Below are 21,655 nucleotides of genomic sequence, written 5' to 3'. Positions count from 1 at the left end.
AACTTGGGGCGTAGGAGCCTGTTCTTCTTGACTTTACTGCTGCTGGAAATGTCTGATTTTATGTACAGAAAGCCATGAGCTTCATCTGTTTTGTGTTTGGCTTTGTGTTTGTACCTGTTTCTTCCTAAATAGCACAAACCACAAGAGTCAAGAAAGTAAATATGTAATATATTTAGCTTGAAAAATTAAGGCTTAATACTTTATGGCTCTTCGCTTAGAAGAAATGTAGTTGTGGCATAAGGAAAGATGAGTATGTGTTTGTAAAAGAATTAATGAGCTGAAATATTTCAATTTTGTGAGTTAGGAGTAATGTTAAGCTATAATGAAGGAATAGTTTTAGAAAGCCTTAGTTACTTTTTTCCTTTTAGGAAAAATCAGTAAGTATTTACCAGAAAACTGTTCTAGGTACCTCAGCAACTATTTGTGTTAACATTTTCCCAGAAGAAAATGCTGTAAGTAGTGGATAGCAGCTTCTGCTGAAGCTATGGTTAATTAAGAACACGTTACAGAGGAGGGTGATTGCAGATTAGTTTAAGAGCTCACAATTAAGTCACAGCAGTAGTTGCAGTAATATGTATTTGTTAGTTACTTGAAACATAGCTTGTGTTCTTGTGCTCTTGTTTGGGAATGAGAGGAGAAAATGTTTTCAATCTTGCATGTCTGCATATGCCATAATACAAGAGTACTGGAAAGTTGCAAAACCTGTAAGTGGCCTTCTCCTGCTGATCATTGTTGTGATTGAGTCAGTGTTAAATCCTACAGAGTTGAATGTTGAGCCTTGATTTTGGCATAATATGAATTTTGCAGAATTAGTTATTTTGATTAAGAACAGCTTTCAGTTTATCTCTTACATCTAAAGCTGCATGTAGATACTGGAAATCAAGGAGTCTTCACTGGTTTGTCTATTACAAGGTTGCGGTAATCAATTCAGCCAGAGCATGAAGAGCTAGATCATTTTGCTTTTGCATTTTATGAGCATTTCTACTTAAAGACCAGCCAAATGCTGGGTTGTGTGGAGTACAAGATGATGTATTTAAATGCAGAGCCCACACTTGCAGAACTGATTCACAAGTGTTAGCAGAATTTTAGAATGGCTACTGCTTTTAGTAACTTGTGAATGACCATAGTCACTTGCCTCTCTCTATTCCTGTTTCCTAATGTGGGTCGGTAGAAACCTACATATTGACAGCTACATCTCTCAAGATGATGTAAGAATAATTCTGGCTCTGCTGTAGAATTAGATAAATTCTACTGCTGTAAATAAAGCAGCAGACTTGCTTATCTGCAGTTCTCTATTGTTGAACATAGAGCTCAGAAGAGAGTAATGTTTTTGTTCTTGGGCTTAGTTTTGAGAAGGGTGTGACACATGAAGAAAACACATGCAAATTTATGACAGCAAGAGGTATTTAACACTGCTTGTTTAAAAATTAAAATACTTGTCCATCTCTACAGAAACATGTTGAAACTTGCATTGGAAGTGATTTCAATTGGGACATTGTGAAGTGTGGCCTTGGTTTTGTAAATGAGCAATACTCTGGAATTATGGCCTTAGAGCTCTCTGTGCTTGGTGTGTTGTGTGCTCAGTTGTGTATGTGCTTGGCTTTATGCATTTAGGCTGTTAGTAACAGGCTGCTGTTGCAGAGAGAGGCGACTACCCTGGCAGGCCAACCACAGCCCCCACCCCCACCTCCCAAGTGGCCTGGGATGATCTCAAGTGAACAGCTGAGCTTGGAGCTACACCAGGTGGAAAGGGAAATTGGGAAGAGAACCCGTGAGCTGAGCATGGTGAGTGCTGGGGGTCTGGGAGGCAGAGATGCAGTGCAGAGCCATTCACCCTGGCAGAAAGGCTCCCTACACAGCTGGAGTCATCCATCTTCCTCCTCACTTCTATTCTTCAAAACCTCCTGAGGAGTTTCTGGAGTCTTCTTCATGAAGAAGTTTAATGTAGCCTCTTTAAATGTTGTTAATTTGTCACCATTTGAAATAAGCGTGGTGTTGACTTTGATGGAAACCAAATTGTCTCCAAGGTCCCTGTGCCATGAGCTCTATAAACTGCTTTAACATAGTCTGCAGGTACAGGCTAGTGTTCAGAAGTCTGTGTGCTGTTACAGTCTGTGGCCTTTGCTTGTTGTTACAAGGATCATCCCTTCCTTTTGGGAAATACTGTGTCCTGAGAGGATGAGCATATCTAAAAGTCTGTTTTTGTCTCATGGCTTTTGTGGGTTAAACTGTGTGACTGCAGTTCACAGGCCTTCTTCATCGTCCCTAAGGAATGAAATCTCCAGTTCTTTCAACACACTCTTAAAGAATTTTTCATCTGTCCTTTCTTTAAAGGAGAGCCAGTCTTCACTGGATATGAAAAACAAGCTGGGCACCACTAAACAGACAGAAAATGGACAATTAGAACCACAAAATAAGGTTCCAGCTGAGGACCTTACACTGACATTCAGGTAACATGGGCCTTCAACCTGTCTTTGTGTAACAGGAGCCACTTCTTCAGGGCCACTCTCCTCTTGAATAAATACCCTTGCCTCACATCAGCTATGATGAGGAAGCACCTACTAGACAAAGAGACTAAAAATCAAGTTTTTATAGTGCAGGTATGAATTAAGGACCTCTCTAGCTGTGGAGTAGGTGAGTGGAATAAGACTAAATAAATTAACGGAACAGAAGACTTGCAGAGAGAAATCCATCTGGTCAGTATTGGATGGTTAGTAGGGAGAAGCAGGAGTTACATAGCCACCACAAAAGAAATCCTTATCTGCTGTCTTGGTTTCAAATAAAAAAAATCTTCCAAATGTGAAAGGTATTCCATCCTGCTAAAGTTTGTGATGTAGATGTTGTCTAGGAAGGCACAGACTTTGAAGCTACATTCACTTTCAGCTGTCAGTAGTGGACTTTTATCTGTGTAGGGGCTGGGATTGATTTCACTTCACATTTAATAGTTGGAAGAAGATCTTTTTAGGAATGCTGGAGGTCTCTACAGCAAGTGTTTTCAAACAGCCACAAGCATCTATATGTATTCAGGCCAGCAATGAACAGAGAATCTTGCATGTTTACATAACTTCATGTGAGCAGTTTGGAATATTAATATTTATTCAGAATGAGCATTTTCATATTGCTGATGAAGTCTGTGCCTTCTTTTTATGACCAGTTCTAGAATTTTGTATTGCACCATCAGATTGACACCGCCAGAGAAGGAACTAATTTTTCCATATGGTGCTATGAAAGTAATGAAATCAAAATAACTGTTTATATTTTTAAGGGGGGGGGGGGGGGGAGTACAAATTATCATGAGGCAACTTAAATATTCTAGAATATGTACACTGAAGTCCTCTTAGTTAAAAATGAAGGGAAAATCTCAGTAATTGCTTCTTTTGGCCCACTTCCCCTTTCTCTTCAACTTCCCTTCAGCAGTGATGTTCCAAATGGATCAGCTTTGACCCAAGAGAACATTGGGCTCCTGTCAAACAATATGGCATCTCTCAGCCTGGCAGAGGACCCCGAGGGAGGAGGAGATGGCCATGACTCCCAGCGAGGGGGAGTGACACCCACATCTGCTCCGTGAAGCGAGGCCAGCACACCCTGGAGCTCCTTCTGCTGGGGTGTTGGCAGCTTCCATCTTGTGTTTTTTTCCAGGGATGATTGGATAAACCCAGGAGCAGCAGTAGTAGCAGAGCAGCAGGTCCAGAGGCAATGTGCACAAACACAACTACTAGAAACAAATCCTGCACATAGTTCACATTAACGCATTTTTTAATTAAAAAATGAAAATTAGCAGTATCTGCAAGCAATTCAAATTAAATTTGTTTTTGTTCTGTGAATGAACTTTATTTTAATAACTTTGGACGCCTTGAATCCCAGGGCTTAAAAAAAAAAGATATTATATATATATACTCTGTTTGATTAATTGTATGATCTTAATGAAGTAGGTTTTCTTTTATTTTGGTATTATTACATACCCAGTGCATAATTCCTTATTTACCTTACTACAACAATTTGGCCTCTTCCTTGTGTGGTTTAAGGGTAAACAAGGAATGAGGGTTAGAGAGTAGCTGTGAATTGCAGTGTCAAAAGATGTGCAGCAAACTTCATCTTAACACAATTGCTCCCATTGTGGCCAGGAACTTAACCTGAGCTTCTTGCTTAAGTTGCTGAATTTAAACTACAAATGACAGAGTCTTTGCCAAGGTGTGGTCCTTCTTAAAGGCTGGCGTTATTTAAGGTCTGTGTACATTAGAATCTGACACCTGAGTACCAACCTGCAGTTTGTCAGGCCTGCAGTGAATCCACCCTGGGTTCCTGTTTCGTGGGGGAAGAATTGCACCAAAGTAACCACTGAAGGTGCAGCACAGATCTTGCCAGAAGTATTGAGGAGCAAATTTTGCCTGATAGATCTAATACTTCTCCAAATAGATGTTTTGTGGGCATAAGCCAGAGTCACAGTGTCTTTTGATTTTATTTTTTTTTAGATTAAAGATTTTGTTCTTGCTGCACATTTTTTTACTTTTTTGGCATATGCTGAGGTAAGATCCTGGATATGAAGACCTCTTGAGAATGACTTTTCAAGTGCTGCTCCCTCTCTACCTTCTTGGCCTGTCCTCATTTTTTTTCTGGGTTAGACTACTAAGTGGGAAAGCACTGGTTATGTAATAAATTACTGCATTGCTTTGGTTGGGTAAAGCAAAAGTTAATAAATTTTCTTGGGTTTTAGTTTTTTTCCTTAACCTTAACTCCTGCTGAGGTTCTAGCAACCTTGGGCTAAGCTTTGCATTCATCATACTGTTAAATAAAACAACAGGGGGGTGGGAGGGGATACAGTCTCACTATTGCCTACCAGTAGGAGAGTCCAAACAGAAGACTCTTTTGAGTAGCAATTATTTAATTTGCCCAGTCAAGGCACCGCGTTTATATACTATTTCACATTGAATTTGATTATGCCCTACAGACCTGGCTGGTCAAGGATTTGATACACATATTGGCTTGGGATTCGAGCTTTCTTTTTTATTTAAATAAAAATTTATATATAAATATATATATACATATATACATAGTTATATCTGTATATATATTGGGTATGTTTTAAGAATTTTTTCGCATGAGCGCAGCTGTTGTGATCAAATGTCTGGGAGGTAGAAGCACTGAATGAAAATAAAAGCATTTTTTCGCACATCCCCCCACACTTTCCATGTGTCTTAACATGGGTTTATTTCACTCTTAGTTGAACTTTGGCCTCTTAATTGCCTGGAGTAGTTTGAAGCTTGCTTTTTTCTAATGCCTCTTTTAACTTTTGGCAAAGAATCAACTTTGCACTGAAACAGCTTCATCTCCCCTTGCCCCTATCCATCTCTATCTCCTACTTGAAGCCAAGCATTCCAGCCACTCTCCTTGGAGCTGAGCAGAACTGGGGTGATGCAGCTGGGAGCCTGTCAGGTCTGTTCCTCCCTTCTCAGCTCTGGGCATGAGGAGGATGAAGGTCTTTTCCTGGCTGCCTGCTTCCAAGTCACCTGACACAGGCCCTGGGCCCTCTCACCCTTCAGTGCAGAGCACCACCCTCAGGTCAGCCTTCTCCTGAATTTTAATTAGTTTGCTCCTTCCTGCTGTGTCTTTATTAACACAGGGAGCTCATCTTAGTCAAGATAATTAGTGCTATATTCTAATCTAGGAGGACAAGCCCAGAATGTGCCTTTTTTAAACTGTAGTAATTGTGGATGTAAAATTAATTTTCAAAGATGGTTATGATAGGTTGGACACTACAGATTCATTTGTAATACTAGGAAGAAAATCTAGAGGGGTGAAAACCTCTTTACCTTTTATTTCCTAGTTCCCTCACGAGGTTAGGGATTATTCTTTTCTCCACATTTTCTCCTGGAATTCTTCAGTAAGCACTGTTTAAGATTGCTGGCCTACATATGATGAATGTTTCCAAAATCTGTGGATTAGAAGGGGGACCTTACTGGGTTTTTTTCTCCTTCATCCAGCTCTCTGTGCTGTACTTTGTGCATAACGTCCTTGTTGTGATCAATGTGTCCAGGTGAATGCCCTGTTTGCCCAGAATTATTGTTTGGCTTGTTAAATAGTTTACTTAGTATCTACTAACAGTATTGATTTTCGACTTTGTTTCATCCCCTCTTCCTCTTAGCCTTTTTCTGCTTTTTTTGCAGAAGTTTAGTTGATTAAACAGATAAAACAGCAAAATGCAGTGCATACTCTTTAAGTTTTTTCTGGAAACTGCACCTAAAGTGTTCCGGTTTAGTGGAAAAACTGGGAGAACCTGGGGGACAGCTAGCTCTGTAAGTAGTGGCAGCATTGATGTTTACAAGCATGAAAATGTCTGGAGTGACTCTGTGTCTTCTGCACTCACTCCTGTAGCCCATCATTGTCCCAGCTGTACAGGAATTCTGGCCACCTCAGTGAAATTGCTCTTGGCTGCCAAGTGGTTTAGTTCCTTCTGTTGGGCAAGAAGCAGCAGTATTACCATGGTGTCAGGGCACTGCTGCATCCTTTGGTAGGTAGGTTAAATATTCTGCTGCACCAGACAACTCTTGATATGTGGGTTTCAGCCAGATGGACAGCATGGATAAACCTTGAGAATAGGAAGCTTCAAGTGGTAGGTTAAGCTTCAGTGTGTCAGTGGTTCAGTCAGTGTATAGATGATGTCTGTTTATTCTGTGGTGTTATTTCCCTCCTTCTGTCGACATCTCATCTGTCTGTCCTGTGACCTAGTTCTGTTTTCTTAATAGGAGAAGTTTAAACTTTTTCTTCTGTCCTTCTTGCATGCTGTCCTATTTCAGAGTAGGACTTTTTTTCTGTAGATCAGAGCACCTTTCAAGCTAGCAGCACTTTTATCCCTGTTCTTCTCAAGTTCTTCTCTCTGTAGTCTTTTCTGAGCCGTCTCTCCCCTTTTTGTGTCTTTTTCTCCTGTGGCTTGCCCATCCACCCTCCCTGATTGTGTAACAGTGACAGCTTGCTGCCTCAAAACAGAGCATTCAAATGAATTCGCTTAGCCAATAACTTCTGTGAAGTTGCCTTTTCTAATGGTGTTATTACTCAGTGATGCACAAATGTGATATTGCCCCTACTGGTAGGCAAACAGGGGATCTGTATAAACATGGTAAACTGCTGTTTTTCTTTAAAGGAGAGCCAAAGACTTGTGCTTTACACTTTTTTTTTCCCCTGGTGTAGCCATTTTGATTGTCAGACATTTGTGTAGGGTATTGTGAGTTGACTGTATTATTCTAATAACAATTTCCAGAAGTTAATGATTGTCAAGCCTTGCCCATGCATTGAATTGTGGAAAATCATTCAATTTAGTCATACAATTTGCAATGTACTGAGATGTATCTGAGCTGTTGTGATGTGTTTTCAGTCTCTCATGCACTCTCTCAGCTGACTGAATGGCTCTTTTAGAGAGGGAGAAGGAACATAGAAATGTTATAATCCAAGAAGCCTTGTTTTTAAATGTTTCTAAATTTAATACTGATTGAAAATTTCTTCAGTTACAGTAAAAGATAAATCTGTCTTACAAATGTGACTGACTTTTAAGTTCACTGGGACCGAGAAGATTTGTGAAACACTAGCATTGCATTAAATTAGATGTGGAAGAACCAAACTTGTGATGATATTGTCTCTTGACAGCATGGACTGAGTAAGGTGGGGCAAATTTTGTACTAGAAAGGGCCAGGAGTGAGGTTTTTATTAATAATACAAGAAAGCTGCTGGCATTTCCCTTCCTTGAGCTACTCAAACTCTCACAGACTTCTTATTAAAGTTTTTAGGTTCAAAGAGAAATCTTTTAAAGTCTGAGTAGCATAAACCCTCATTTCCACTGACATTTATGATTTTGGACTATAACAAAGCAGACTTACAGGATAGTTATCTGAAAGACTCCTAATGTAAAGTTTCTTTCCTGGACTGGCTCTTTTAGACCTGCTTTTATGAGAAAGAAGAAATGCCATGCCAGTGTTCAGGAGGCTCAACAGTGAGAGTGCCAGCCAGCTTCTCTGCTCAAAAATGGGAGAAAAGACCCAAACATACACAGTGTGCAAGTTTTTGTGCTTGTCTCTGTGTGTATGAAGAAGTGGTTTTGGTCCTAGGATAGATAGAAGGAGCACAGAGCAATGCTGCTGGGGCATGATGTTACCATCATATTCAAATTTTGTCATCATTCACTTTCCAAAACACAGCCTTCCATTCCTGCCTCCTGGTGTTGCTGATTTAAAAACAACCAAAAAAAGAAGTTAGTGTGTCAGCAACTTAATTTCTTGTATCACAATAAATCAATTTCCCTGGGAGGAAAAAGAGAGCAAGAGTTTTTGAGTTGCTTACATAGTAATGGAGTTATGAACTGGAAAAACATCCACCTTGCTTGAGTAAGTGTAAACTGAATTTCTGAGTAAAAATGAAGTAGCTCTTCTGAGCCACCTTTTGTGTACAGCTGTGGTGCTAAGAGATGGGTGGTTGTTATACAGATTATTATGTAGCACAAATTGATTTGCTCTCAATTCAAATAGACTCTTAAAATGTCAAAAACTTCATTGGGAATTTTCATTCCCATAGTGAATTGTTACCAACTGCATTATTTTCTATTGGAATGTCAGGGGATGACAGAGACTAAAGTTAATTCTAGTTATACAACATGAGAAAGGGATTTGGGGAAATGTTGTCCCAGCAGTGTCCTTCTACAGTTAACATGTGGCCTTTATTCTTCTGTAGGAAGAAGAATGTAACTGCTTAGTGTTGTCACAGACTTCAGAGCACTTCTTGTGATGCAGGTAGAGCCTTGGTTAGTAGAGAAAGGAGAACAAACTTAACAGTTCTTTTCTTTATAATTTTATTTCCTATTGACAAGTGTAATATTGTTCCATGGGAAGTGTGGCAAGCAAAGAGGCTGCAGCATTTTCTGGAATTTCCCAATATAAAGAGCACATGGCAATGTGGATTTGTCTGCATCAGGAGCATCACAGTCATTTGATGCTTAAAACATGTGGCCATAATAATCAAAATTGGATTCCTGTAGCTTAGTCATGTGAGTAATTAACTGATCTTTCCCAGGCAATCTTTGCAATTCCAGGGAGTTTGTATGTGATTTTTAGTGCTAATTGCAAGGTATTCAGCAGTTGGGAGGGTTTAGGTGCCTAACTTCATCCAGCAAGGCAGCTTTTCTTGGATACACTGGTTGGATGTTTTCATATGCCAGGAAAGAACTGTTTTGAAGATCTGCATGTTTTAGGTAAACACAATTGTCCAATTTGAAAAATACAGTGTTGAGAGAGACAGAAGCAACAGGTGGTGCAGTCTTTGGAAATAAAAAACGTTAGACATGATGGAATTACATGTAAAATGCATATGGGGTAAATGTATCTGTAAGAGGAAAAAAAAATATTGTGGAGTATTTGATGCTCAAGAAATTATTTGCTTCTTCATAATGTTGAAAATATTTCATTAATAGTTCTGTGGCAGACAGTACTCACAAGTCTTTGGCATCCAAACCAGATTGTATATCAGATGGATCCCACAACTGGATGTGTGCACTGACCTCTTTATTTGTAACTTTTTTAAAAGAAATTTGGCAGCAGCCTTTAATAAATGCATGAAGCAACCTGAGAGGAAGAAGCAATCCCATTCACATCAGAGCTGCTGCACAGGTCACAATTGGTTCATCTGCAGCCTCTCCTAAGTGAAGCTGATCAACATGGGCAAAACTAATCACTTGGAGAGTTTCCCTAATCTTAAGGAGTTCCCATTCCCCCTTCAGCCTGTGCTTGCTGTGTAAGCAGCTTCCATGCTCAAAGGATCTTTCCTTCAAGTCAGCTTAGCAGCTGTTCTGTAGCTTGGCTATTTTTCCATATTTTCTCTAACTGGTAGCGTTGTGTTAAGCTCTTCCCCTCATTGTATTTGTTGCTATGGGGAGGAAGAGGTGAAGCAAGATGTGTGAGAGGAGGGAGGAAGAATTGTGGGATATGTATGACAGCTCCCACTTCTTTGAAATCATCTACTTCCAGTTGTGGGATTTCTCGATATATGATTTTTTTGTGGTTTTTGTAAGTCTAATTTTCTTTGATCTTGTTAGTTCCTTACAAGTCTCCCCGAGACATTCTGCAGTCATTATCACCTTTTTGGGTGGAGTTTATTTTATTTTTTTGGGTTGTTTGTTTTGTTTGGTTTTTTAAATAACTTTTTAACATTGGTGCATATATGCTTGGGATAGAGCTCATGTAATTATCCAATCGTATTGATTGTATGTGATTGTGCCCTGCAGAGGTATATTTAACAAAAAATAAAATAAAGGATAGCCTAGGTAATAAAGGAGACCATGAAATTTGTTGAGTCAGGTTATGAACTATTTCTTAAATTTTTATAGGATCCTAGACGTGTGAAATTTCATCTGCTGTTTTCATGAATCAGTGCTCAACAAAATATCATTCATTCTCTCCTTGTGGTTTTCCTTGCTTTTCTTCTCCTTCTGCTGTTTTCTTCCTTTCCTGTTCTCTTTCCCATAAACAAAAATCTCAATCCTTCATGGGAATGGCTGGCTCTGGGTTGATAATGTGAATAATTATTGTTTGTAGCTATCAAAACATTCACAATAGGAGTAGAGATGAAGTAGAATGTGTGAGAATTCCATAAATTGAATTCTCTGCAAGTTCAGAGGAATTACAAAGTTTTGTACATACAGGCCTGGTCATGGGGGAGATGTTCAGAGGTCCATGGGGAATTGCTGTGTATTCTTCAGGAAAGGTTAGATGCTTTGCTACCTCTTGGGAAAACTGAGATAACAAAAGGAGTAGAAGAAAGTTCTCTACTCTCTGTGCCTTTACTCCTCCAATACTTTTTAGACTTGAAAGGAAAACTTTCTAGGTACTCCGCTGAAGTGGGACAGAATGCATTTAAGGAGGCAAAAGGCAAGAGGATCCAGAGATCTGAAAGTCAGTAGTGGTCTTCTTTATTTAATTCTCAGACCTTTAGAGCCAACAGTGTCACTTTTGTGTGAAAGAACAAGGGAGTAGAGACCTACTGTACATGAATGGCAGTTACATAGGAACAAAATGTTTAAATGCTATTTCTTCTTCCCTCTTCTCCTTGCTTTTCTCCCTCTTTCTCCATGACTCCACCTTACTCCCACAGAATGTCTGAGGGTCCTTTGAGCTGCAGATTGAACAAAAAATAAAAAGTGGAAAAGTGATTCACTATGTGGTTTGTAAATAGATGGAAATGTCTACAAGGTCTTACCTGCTTTTCTGTCAGCATTTATATTAAGTGATAAATTAATGAAGAACACTTTGAAGTATCTTTTGTTTTCTGTCTGGGATGAAAGTACATTCTTCTAAATTTTGTGTGAGATGTAAGACTGTTGGACCATCTGAGTGAGCTTTTCACCAGCTCAAGGTGTGTGTTCTCTGCCAGGATGGAGCATAGGAGATGCCAAATAGCAGAGAAGCCACATGTCTCCTGGGTTTGGTCTGCTCTCTTCTGACTTCACCTGTAAACAAAGTGGCTCCTTCACCTGGTCACCAGAGGTGAACAAGAAAAGATACTCAAAATAATCAAGTTTTTTTAATTGCTCAGAGTGTACATATTTTAAAATCAAACCAGACCCTTCAGAGCAAGGAGTGAGCAGGATTTGCCTAATGTTGAGCCTCGTTTGGAACTTGCCTTAAAGTGAAAGTAAGTTTTGTTCCACAGTCTGCTTTGTGGTTTTTAGTCTTCTCCTTTCATACCTTTTTGTGGTCTTTAACAAGTCATTGTCTGTAAATCTGAAACTGGATGAAGCTGCTGCTTCACTGAAAAACTGTTCCTTCTACTCCAGGGCAAGCACAGCCTTCTGCCCCTTGAGTTTGTGCATAATGTTCATTACTATTGTTTATTATTCTTGAGCCTGGGCACTATGGATCAAGGTAAGGTGTGTTTTGCTGGGCTGAAGCCCATCACTGCTCATTATTAGGCCCCCTCACAATTCTACACTTACTTGCTAGATGAGTCAAAGCATTCTGTTCCTATAAAGGAATTGTATTTAGTGGGAAATCCAGCAGAAAACTAAGTTTCAGTTGGTGATGATTTCCTTACCCTTTCTCCCACTAGTCTGAGGATTCAGAATCCTCATGTCGTGACTCACTTCAGAAGGGAAAAAAAAGAGAGCTGAATTCCAACAGTGGCTGGCTTTTAAAAGGAAGATCTGAAGCACTGGAGAGTCAGATCCCTCTGGAAGGAGGTGGTGGGTGCTCTGCATCAAGAGAGATTGGGGGAAACTTGCTGAGTTTCTTTATGTGGAAAAGAGGGGAAACCAGGCTCAAGTGGAAGGTCCCTGCTGGAATTTTTTTCCCCTTTGGATATGGATAGCAGGACAGAAAGAATCTAGCTAGGAAAGGCTAGCTCATGAGATTCCTTGATCCCATCTTGCTCTGTGAGTGCAAGAGTCATTTTCCCTGTGCATATCCATGAAACTCAACAGTGAACACCCAAAGCACAAAACAAAATTAAGGCAATTTATGTTCCTCCTCACCAATCAGGTATGTTTAAGAACTGTTTGTTTCCAGCTGGGATGTGTTCAGTTGTTTCTGTAACCTCCTTCTTCCTAACTGTGAACTCCAACTCTTTGAGGACTAAAAATGTGGGAGAGACTAAAACCAAAGCGTGGTGCTTTATCTGTCTTGCCACAGGCTGGCAGGCTTTGGTGCTTGATGGTTTTGAGCCTCTGATCTTTGCTTTGGGTCTGGGAGCAGCAGCTTTGGGAAAAAAAACAGCCCCTATATTAGAGCAAACAAGGCATCCAACAGTTTGGATTAACACACTGGCCATCTTGGGGCTTCCTGGATAGCTCTGCTCAGGTGCAAGTGCTGGGTTGTTGCTTGGAGCTAAACCAGCCAGAAATGACCACTTACATGCAGCATTCAAAAGATAGATTGACTCAGCTACCCTGGAATAAATGCCTTGGGAGCTCTGTGGGATGTGCATGGTTGTTTGCTTTTGGTTTTACTGCTTTGAGCTCCCTCTGAGCACTGGGTAAAACAGAAACCTGTGCTTGGGTGTCTCCCTGGGTGTGGAGCATCCCTAATCATCTGAAAACCCTGAGATCTGTGGGCATGTCAGTTACCTTAAAAAATTAAACCAGCAGCCACCTGAGGTAACAGGATGCAGTGTATGTGAGTCCTTCCTGTCTCATGGAGGACATTTTTTACATTACCCTTCAACTTATCTCCACAATCTCTGTCCTATTTAACTATGTCCCATACTGATACAGTAAAGTCTTTTACTTAACACAAACCAGTTTGCAATTGGATTTTCCATTAAGGCAAAATGTTCCTCTCACTGGAGGCTCAGCACCTGCTGAGCCAGCCTGCTTCTGGGAATTGAAATTCAGGGGGCAATGCTGCAGGATTCATGGAGCAGCTGCATCCTGGATCAAATATGGTGTTTGGTCCTGCTCACTACTCTGCCTTGTGAATCTGGACAGGAGTTGGGGGAGCTGCTGTTAACCCTCAGCTTTCCAGCTGTGCAAGTGAAAGGTCACAGAATCACAGAATATCCTGGACTGGAAGGGACCCACCAGGATCACAGAGTCCAACTCCTGGCCCTGCACAGGCACTCCAACAGTCCCACCCTGTGCCTGAAAGTGTTGTCCCAACGCTCCTGGAGCTCTGGCAGCCTTGGGGCCATGCCCATTCCCTGGGGAGCCTGTTCCAGGTGAGTGTGTTTAAGATGGGATGTGTTTGAAACTGCAGAATGTGAAGTGGGGCAATTTCTCCCAGCTTGTGTCTCTTCAGGAAATGGGATACAAGTGGCATGGCTTGGGACAGTTGGAGGAAACATTTTGCTTAGCTACAAGATCCCAAAATTAGATCTACAAACAGCTTTATATAATTTTTAGTCAAACTCTTGAAAGGGTTGAGGTTTTTCTCATGGGATAAGCAGTTCATTTTCTGTTGGCAAAAACTGAGGGCATGTGGCACTCGTGTGGGGTAGGTGGTCGAATTCTCCCTTGTCAGATTGAACTTTAAAACCTCTTTCAAACTAAACATTGCCTCTCTTTTCCTACTCTTTGCTTAACCTTCGGCAGCTGGTCATCAGCCTTTGGCCTTAGCATCCTACTCCCCTCCCACCATCCCCTGCTGCTGCCTCAGCTCTGTTTGAGCACAGAAATCCAGTGGGGAAACTGCTTTGGGCTCAAGCAAGACTGTTCTCTCAAAAATTTGCATTTACCTCCTAAAAGCAGAAGGCTGGAGGTACAAGGGGCAGGTAAGAAAAACAGAGTGGCTTTTTGCTCTATTAGAGAGATCCTCCCACCCTAGGTGTCATGAAGGCTGGCATTCTAAATTGTCAGGCTTGGCTTATCCCCAGCCTGCAGCAGTCGTGGTGTGGAGGGCAGTTAATGAAGTCAGGAAGCCCTGAGTAATTGCTGGCTGCAAAAGAGCACTGCTCGTTTGCTTTGGACTCAGGTTTTGGGGTGTGATGCAGTAGGGGGGAAGGTTTCTCAAGAGCCTAAACTAATCTCAAAATGGTTTGAGCTATTTTGTATTAGCCAGGCTGTGTAGCACAATGCTTGGCTGCTGTGGGACATTCCCACCACTACCAGTAGCCCCAGTAGGTTCAGTAGGGTGGGTGCTGGGGGTCTGTAAGCCCAGTTATTCATCCTGTCCTGCAGCTATGGAAGGGTGGGATGGAAATGGTGTGTGCTGGTGAGAGCCCAGCCATGTTGCACAGCAGCCGAGGAATTGGGGAGTTTCTCGATGCTTCCCCAGAGCCTTCTGAGTTTGAGCTGAATCAGCAACTTGTTTCTTGGCTTTCTGCACTTTTTGTTGCTTCACCCTTGTAAGAACCTTTTCTAATTTCTGCATTCCCCTTGCCAGTAATCCTTTTCAGGCAGTGCTGTGGTGGGAATACTTTTGGCATCCTTCCAGGTTGACACATGGAGCGCATGTCAGTGCTGCAGAGGAAAAGGGAACATTGAAGAGCTGTGGGGGGAGGAGGAGTGGGTTTTGGCCAAATGCTATGACAAAGAGCTTGTCTAAGAAACAGCAGGGACTCTTGCCTGTAAGAGACAAGATTGGATGTGTCAGAGGCTGGGTCAACCTTAATGGATGGTAAAGCAGATTTAAGGTGTTAGCATAAAGTCCTGTATCTTCCCGGAACTGATGGAGTCAGGGCTTTACTGCAGAGTAAAAACAGGGAGTCTTTCTCAATTAATGAGGACAGGGTGAGGATGGGGGTGCCCTCCCCACTCTTGTGCTTTGGCCTTTAAATATGAGATTAAATTAGCAGCACTTTGTGTGCTGGCAAACACCACAAGCTGCTTCTGGCTTGACAGAGGCAGGTGTTGGTCCTTGTACAGACAGGATCAGGACATGTCTTTCCCTGGAGGTGAGTGGAGTGACAGGGCAGGGACCATGGTGAGGTTGTCCTTTCCATGGTGGGACTGGCCACAAAGTGTGTCAGTACTGCTGGAGCTGCAGGACCAAGTGTGGGTGAGGGAGGGCTGCTGCAGGCAGTGGAGGGCTCTGGTCCTGGCCCCAGGATTGCAGAACTCTGGAGTGTGTCTGACTTGTTGCTGGCTGACTTTTCCTGTGGGATTGAAAGGTTCAGAAGAACAGCACTTCCTGGAGTATTTTCAATTGTCTTAATATTTTTTCCTTTCTCTTGGCCTGGGTGTTGTTTTTTGTTTTTATTTGGTTAACTTCCCTCCCTTTTTAGTTTTTTTCCCATTTGTGGTGTTGCATCTGTCCTAAACCTTTCGCAAGATGATCTCTGTGTCATTACCAGTAAGAGCTGTGGCCATGGCCTGAGTGAGTCCCTCTTGTTTTGCTGTGCTATCACACAGCCTTGGGCTCCAGACAGTCTTGGTGCCAGATGAGGTAGTTTCTGCTTTTGCAGAGGAACAGATGAAGTCATTGGCCAAGAGCCCAGGGAGGGGGTTGTGGAAGAACCCAGAGGTCTCCTTCATCCCAGATCAGCCTTTGAGCCTGCTCCCATTTTCCTCCAGCAGGTGCTGGCCCACCAGCACTGGAAGATCACAGACATGGAGGTCACCAGTGCTAAATGCAGGTGACTTCTAATTTAGTTTCTCAGAAGGCAACGCTTGGTAGCCATGGCAGTGAGTATGTGGAGGCAGGCAGAGACTTACCTAACTTAGACACAGGATTTAAAAAGTGCCTTGTAGCAGGCAAGACCTGGGCAGGCTGCCAGGCCCTCCCAATAGTTGTTTCCCAAACTGTTGTGGCTGTGGTGCTTCAGCTTCCTCCCATGGGGTACATGAACAAAGCAGTCATGCAAAGGGCATCTTAGAACCACAGCATGCAGGCCCTGGGATGGCTCATGAGGCCTTGCTGCCAGAGCTGATGGGTGATGGGATTTAGGAGGAAATTGTTCCCTGTGAGGGTGGGGAGGCCCTGGCACAGGGTGCCCAGAGAAGCTGTGGCTGCCCCATCCCTAGAGCTGTCTAAAGCCAGGTCAGACAGAGCTTGGAACAACCTGGGATAGTGAAGGTGTCCCTTCTTATGGCAGGGCGTGCAACCAGATGATATTTAAGGTTCCTTTTAACTGAAACCATTCTGAAGTTCAGTGTTCTTTAGCAAAGGAGAAAATATAAATTATCTCTCTCTTGGTGGAAGATTTTCAGAGAACTGCTTTTGCTGGAACACAGTAACTCCCATTAGCCTGCACTCTTTAGGTACCAAGCACAACCAATTTGCATTGAGGAGGTATGAACTTTGGACAGGAATTGGTGTGATGCATCAGCTACACCAGACATGCTTATAATTACATTTTTTGGGAATTAGAGATGCTCAGTCCATGGAGGGACCAACTTCCTTGGAGGCCTTTTCCTTATCATCTTTCTTCTCTGCTATAGTATCTCCTACATCAGTAACTGAAAAGTACTGTAAAACTGAGGTGAGCCTGGCAGGGTCCTTATACTGTAGTCACCTCACTGGCCAATGGGGAGGACTCACAAGCTCAAATCATCCATTTTGGTACAAACTTGTCAGGGCTGAGCCTGCTGCTTAAAAAACAGGGGGCCCAGGTCACTAGAAGAGCACTGGTTTCAATGCATTGCTTCTAAAAGCATTGTGTGCTCACAGGCAAGCTTGTCCTCCTGCTGTCTGTCTGTCCTTGCTTGTCTGCAGGTGCAGGGCAAAAGGATGACTGGAGGGGGCTGTGGGGCTGCTGTCACTGTGATGTTGGCTGGAAGGGGCTCAGGGCCGTGGAGCAGCACAGGTTTCACAGACAGGCCATGTGTCTAAGGCCTGTCTCTGGTTCCAGGACAATGCATCTCCTCATGCTGTGCCTGCTCAGTGTCTGGGGGCTGGCTGCCCCTGAGCACTACGCCGTGGAGGACATCTGCACTGCCAAGCCCCGCGACATCCCCGTGAACCCCATCTGCATCTACCGCAACCCCGACAAGAAACCCCAGGAGGGAGAGGGGCAAGAGCCAGCAAAGGACAAGCTCCCAGAGTCCACCAACCCCCGCGTCTGGGAGCTGTCCAAGGCCAACTCTCGGTTTGCTGTCGTCTTCTACAAGTACCTGGCTGACTCCAAGGACAGTGGGGAAAATATCTTCATGTCACCCCTCAGCATTTCCACAGCCTTTGCCATGACCAAGCTCGGAGCCTGTGGCAGCACCCTCCAGCAGCTCATGGAGGTTGGTGGAGGTTCCTCAGCCTTTTCCTATAGCAGGTCTGAAAGACAGGAAAGGTGATCATGGCTAATGGCTGCTCTCAGGGTCTCAGGATTTGCCTTGGAGAGGAAATCCCAAGTTGGAAGGACTTTAAAATTCATCTCGTTCTACCCTTTGCCATGGGCAGGGACACCTTCCACTAGACCGGCTTGCTCCAAGCCCTGTTTCTGGATTTGTTTAGACCCCAGCTCTTTCCCCTTACTCCCTGTTGGGATCAGCATTCCTGGGTTTGAGAGGTTAGTTTTTATCTGGAGGAAAGGAAGCCCATTTGGAAGGTGAGGGAAGGGAGTGCAACAGTTTGGCTCTTGAGCTAAGCTTTTCCTTAGGTAAAAAGCAGGAAAAGCCATGATATCAAGTCCTGTGCAGAGGAACTTTTTCACATTCTTTCTCTCTTCCTTGGGACAAAAATGAGACACATGGGAGACCTTGCAATCCACCTGACTTCCAGGGCATGGGAGCCTGTACATGGGGAGTCTCTTCCTCTACCTGTTGGCCCTATACTCGGGGGATAGTTCTGATCCCAGACTAAGAGGTAATTCTGAGTTCTGGCTCTTCTATGCAGCTAATTTAAGTCCCTGCCTGTCCTAGCACCCTTCTCAATGCCAGACCCACTCCCCTGCTGTGTGGGGTTTGATGCTGCCCATACCTTTTTCTCCAATGGGAGACCTCAGCCCAGAGGAGCCTTTCTCCCTGCAATGAGGAGGTGTGAATCAAACACCTCTGTTGCTGTCCTTACAAATCCTGCCTCTGGAACAAATAATGTTGGTGGTCTCCTGTCATTACGCACACAACCTGAGGGCAGCAGCTATAACCACATCTCCAAAATCTTCACTTGTGTGTCCCCTCTGGGCAGCCCTTCCCACTGCAAGGGGAACCTTCTCCATTGAGCCACCCACACCTGCAGTACTAACTCCCCTTTTCCCTATGAAATGGCTGGGAACACCAGGAATGCCTTACAGGAAACAGTGCCAAAGGAGGTTCACAAAGAGCAATGTGCTGTGGGATTTTCTGTGCCTTAAAGCCCTGAGGTTCGATAGCAGTAGAAAAATCATAATTGTCCTTCCAGCTGGCAGCTGGGAACAGATAAAAAAAATCCCTGTGCTGCAAAAATCTACCCTCAAAATGATTGCTACATATTCCCATTCCCTGTAAAAATAGATAAGATGTACTAGAAGTACTCAACAGGCCATGAGAATTCCTCCTGGGAAAGAGGAGCCTTTAGCATTTTCACAGGAGGGTTTAGCACATGTGAGTCCTCCCATGACCTGGTATGACCCAAGAGCTGCAATGCTCATCTCTAGGGTGTGGTAAGGGGTTATGAACACCCTGTTAATTTTAACAGCACTTAAAGGGGAAGCTGGGGCCAGTCAAAGGCTGGGTATAGACAGCAAGAAAACAGGTGTTGGAAAGAGGAGCAGCACCTCCATACCTAAGCAGAGTTTAATCCTCCATTTGGATTCTCCAAAGGAGGTCTTGGGCTGGTGATGTGTTGATTTTCCATAGATTTGGGTTCCTACACATGGAGGGTGAAGCTCTGAGGGCGTGCAGATTTGTTGCTATTGAGGCAAAGGCTGCACCACCACTTGCTCTGGGGCCCAGGAGCACAAGAGCCTCCTCATGGATTCCTTGTTGCTGTTTGGCTTGTCCAGGTCTTTCGATTTGACACCATCTCGGAGAAGACATCGGATCAGATCCATTTCTTCTTTGCTAAGCTGAACTGCCGCCTGTACAAGAAAGCAAACAAATCCTCAGAGCTGGTGTCAGCCAACCGTCTCTTCGGGGAGAAATCTTTGGTCTTTAATGAGACTTACCAGAACATCAGTGAAATCGTTTATGGAGCAAAACTCTGGCCCTTGAACTTCAAAGTGAGTTTGAACTACTCAGGATTTTGCTTTTTTTGTTTGGTTCCACCCCCCACCCCCAGTCCATCCCTGTCTTTTGCCCAGAAGTGGTCTGCTCTGGGTGTGTGGGACACCAGTGAAAGCAACAGGGAATCTGGGATGCAGCTCCTCTCGCTTCAGCTCACCCTAACCAATGCCACGTCCCCGCTCATCATACCTAAGCTGATTGTCTTCCCCCAGCACATACCCTTGCGAACCAGTCTCCTGCAGAAGGGGTACAAAGAGGGGTTTAAAACCCTTGGCTTAACCTTTTTTTGGTCTCTTCCTTTAGGAGAAGCCAGAACTTTCCAGGCAGATCATTAATGAGTGGGTGGCTAACAAGACAGAGAAACGCATCACAGAAGTGATCCCAGAAAGTGGTATTGATGATCTCACTGTCTTGGTCCTGGTCAACACCATTTATTTTAAGGTAACAAAAGCTAACAGAACTGGGGAGCAGCACACTTCCCTGGAGGAAACGTGGTGCTCATGTTTGGTTTTCCCCTCTCCTTTTTAGGGGCACTGGAAATCGCAGTTCCCAGCTCCAAACACAAAACTGGATTCATTTCATAAAGCCAATGGTGAGACCTGCCAAGTCCCAACCATGTACCAGGAGTCCAAATTCCACTATGCACTCATTGCCCAGGACAAAGTCCAGGTGCTGGAGCTGCCTTACAAAGGGGATGATATCACGATGCTGCTGGTCCTGCCCAGTGCTGGGACGCCACTGGAGGAGGTGGAGAGAGACCTGACGTCGGAGAAGCTGCAGGGCTGGATAGATTCCATGAAGGAGATGTCTCTCTTCGTCTACCTGCCTCGCTTCCGCATCGAGGACAGCTTCAGCCTCAAGGAAAAGCTGAGGAAAATGGGGCTGGAAGATCTCTTCAGTCCAGAAAACGCCAGACTCCCAGGTGAGATGTGGAGATAGAGCAGTGCAGGGTAGAGGCGAGGGGCAGCCACTCCTCCCTAGGCAGGGCAGTAGGTGCAGGAGCACACGAGGAAGGAGCACATGAAAGCATTTCTATGTTGCTGCAGTCAGTGATGGACTCTCTGGTAAAGTCCCACCATGGACACTCAGCCCTGCTCTGCACTGATGACATTGGCACCTTAGCAGTCAGTTGCACATGGAAGAGGGAAGTTTTTGTTTAGGGCAGCCATGCCTTCTGCCTGATCCCAGGCCACGAAGGATGGGAATGTGTTCTTTCTTGAGCTGTCTCTAAACTCAGTTTCACCTTTGTATATTTTTGTATTTCAGGTATCATTGCAGAGGGCCGCACAGACCTGTATGTGTCTGAGGCTTTCCACAAAGCCTTCCTTGAGGTGAGCCTTGTTTTGTGCCAGCATGGTTTGCTTTTTAAAAACAAACATTCAAGGGAAAAAAATAGTTCTGGACCTACAGTGTTCAATTCTCAGCAGTCTAGGGCTTTGGAGGGAGGCTGGCCTGTGTTCTGTGGAGGAGGAGGAGGGTGAGCCCTCTCCATGCTGCATAATGCCTGTATTTTAATCCTATCTTGTCTCTTGGCTGGCAGGTGAATGAAGAAGGCAGTGAGGCCTCAGCTGCTACAGCTGTCACCATCTCTGGCCGTTCCTTCCCTCTGAACAGAAAAATCTTCAATGCCAACAGGCCCTTCCTGCTTTTCATCCGGGAAGCTGCCCTCAACACCATCATCTTCATGGGCAGGATAGCTGATCCCTGCTCCTAAAGGGGCTGGTAGGGCCTCACTTCTCCCTCCTCTGCCTCGGGAAAAGGGAGGTGAGGTATTGCCATAAAGTATGGGCTGCTCCTGGAGTGGTTGGTCTCGCTGTTTGGTGCCAGCTGCAGGGAGGGACTGCATCCAGCTGGGCTGTCCCTGCTCCTCCTGTCATGTCAGGTGAGGGGGCTCATAGGTCACCTCACTGTCCTGTCCTTTTTGGCAAGGAAAGCTGAATTTCATCTGGTACTGGTATTTTTGTGGCACCCAAGTCCAGCATTGCTGTCCTTCCTGTGCCCTGTGCCAACCCTCTGTAACTCTGATCACTTGGTTCATTAAAACCTATAGATCTGTATGTAACAGACTGCTCTCTGAATACACACTTTACACTGAGCCACTTCCTAGACTTATTTAAA

At 43.8% G+C, this 21,655-nt stretch overlaps 1 protein-coding gene across 5 annotated transcripts in view; it reads left to right on the top strand.

Moving 5' to 3' along the window:
• RC3H1 (ring finger and CCCH-type domains 1) overlaps window positions 1-21,632 on the top strand; it is a 74,635-nt gene extending 53,003 nt beyond the window's left edge. Inside the window, exons 18-25 of one of the 5 annotated variants that reach the window (XM_071435992.1) lie at window positions 1,615-1,785; window positions 2,335-2,450; window positions 17,254-17,632; window positions 19,318-19,533; window positions 19,841-19,978; window positions 20,066-20,459; window positions 20,804-20,868; window positions 21,078-21,632. In XM_071435992.1, the coding sequence (XP_071292093.1) occupies window positions 1,615-1,785; window positions 2,335-2,450; window positions 17,254-17,632; window positions 19,318-19,533; window positions 19,841-19,978; window positions 20,066-20,459; window positions 20,804-20,868; window positions 21,078-21,251 (1,653 nt within the window). In that variant the 3' untranslated portion in view covers window positions 21,252-21,632. Of the gene's footprint in view, window positions 1-1,614; window positions 1,786-2,334; window positions 2,451-3,414; window positions 10,322-17,253; window positions 17,633-19,317; window positions 19,534-19,840; window positions 19,979-20,065; window positions 20,460-20,803; window positions 20,869-21,077 lie in introns of those variants that run through there. The other 4 variants (XM_071435991.1, XM_071435990.1, XM_071435988.1 and 1 more) reach the window with 4 other exon arrangements.
• Window positions 21,633-21,655: the final 23 nt, after the last annotated feature.

This window comes from Agelaius tricolor, unplaced genomic scaffold (genome assembly GCF_023055355.1).
Source record: "Agelaius tricolor isolate 1412-34295 unplaced genomic scaffold, bAgeTri1.0.p SCAF_11, whole genome shotgun sequence".
In the NCBI taxonomy this organism is placed as follows: Eukaryota; Metazoa; Chordata; class Aves; order Passeriformes; family Icteridae; genus Agelaius; species Agelaius tricolor.
The sequence above is the reverse complement of the archived record's forward strand: the minus strand, read 5'-3'. Positions and strand labels throughout refer to the sequence as shown.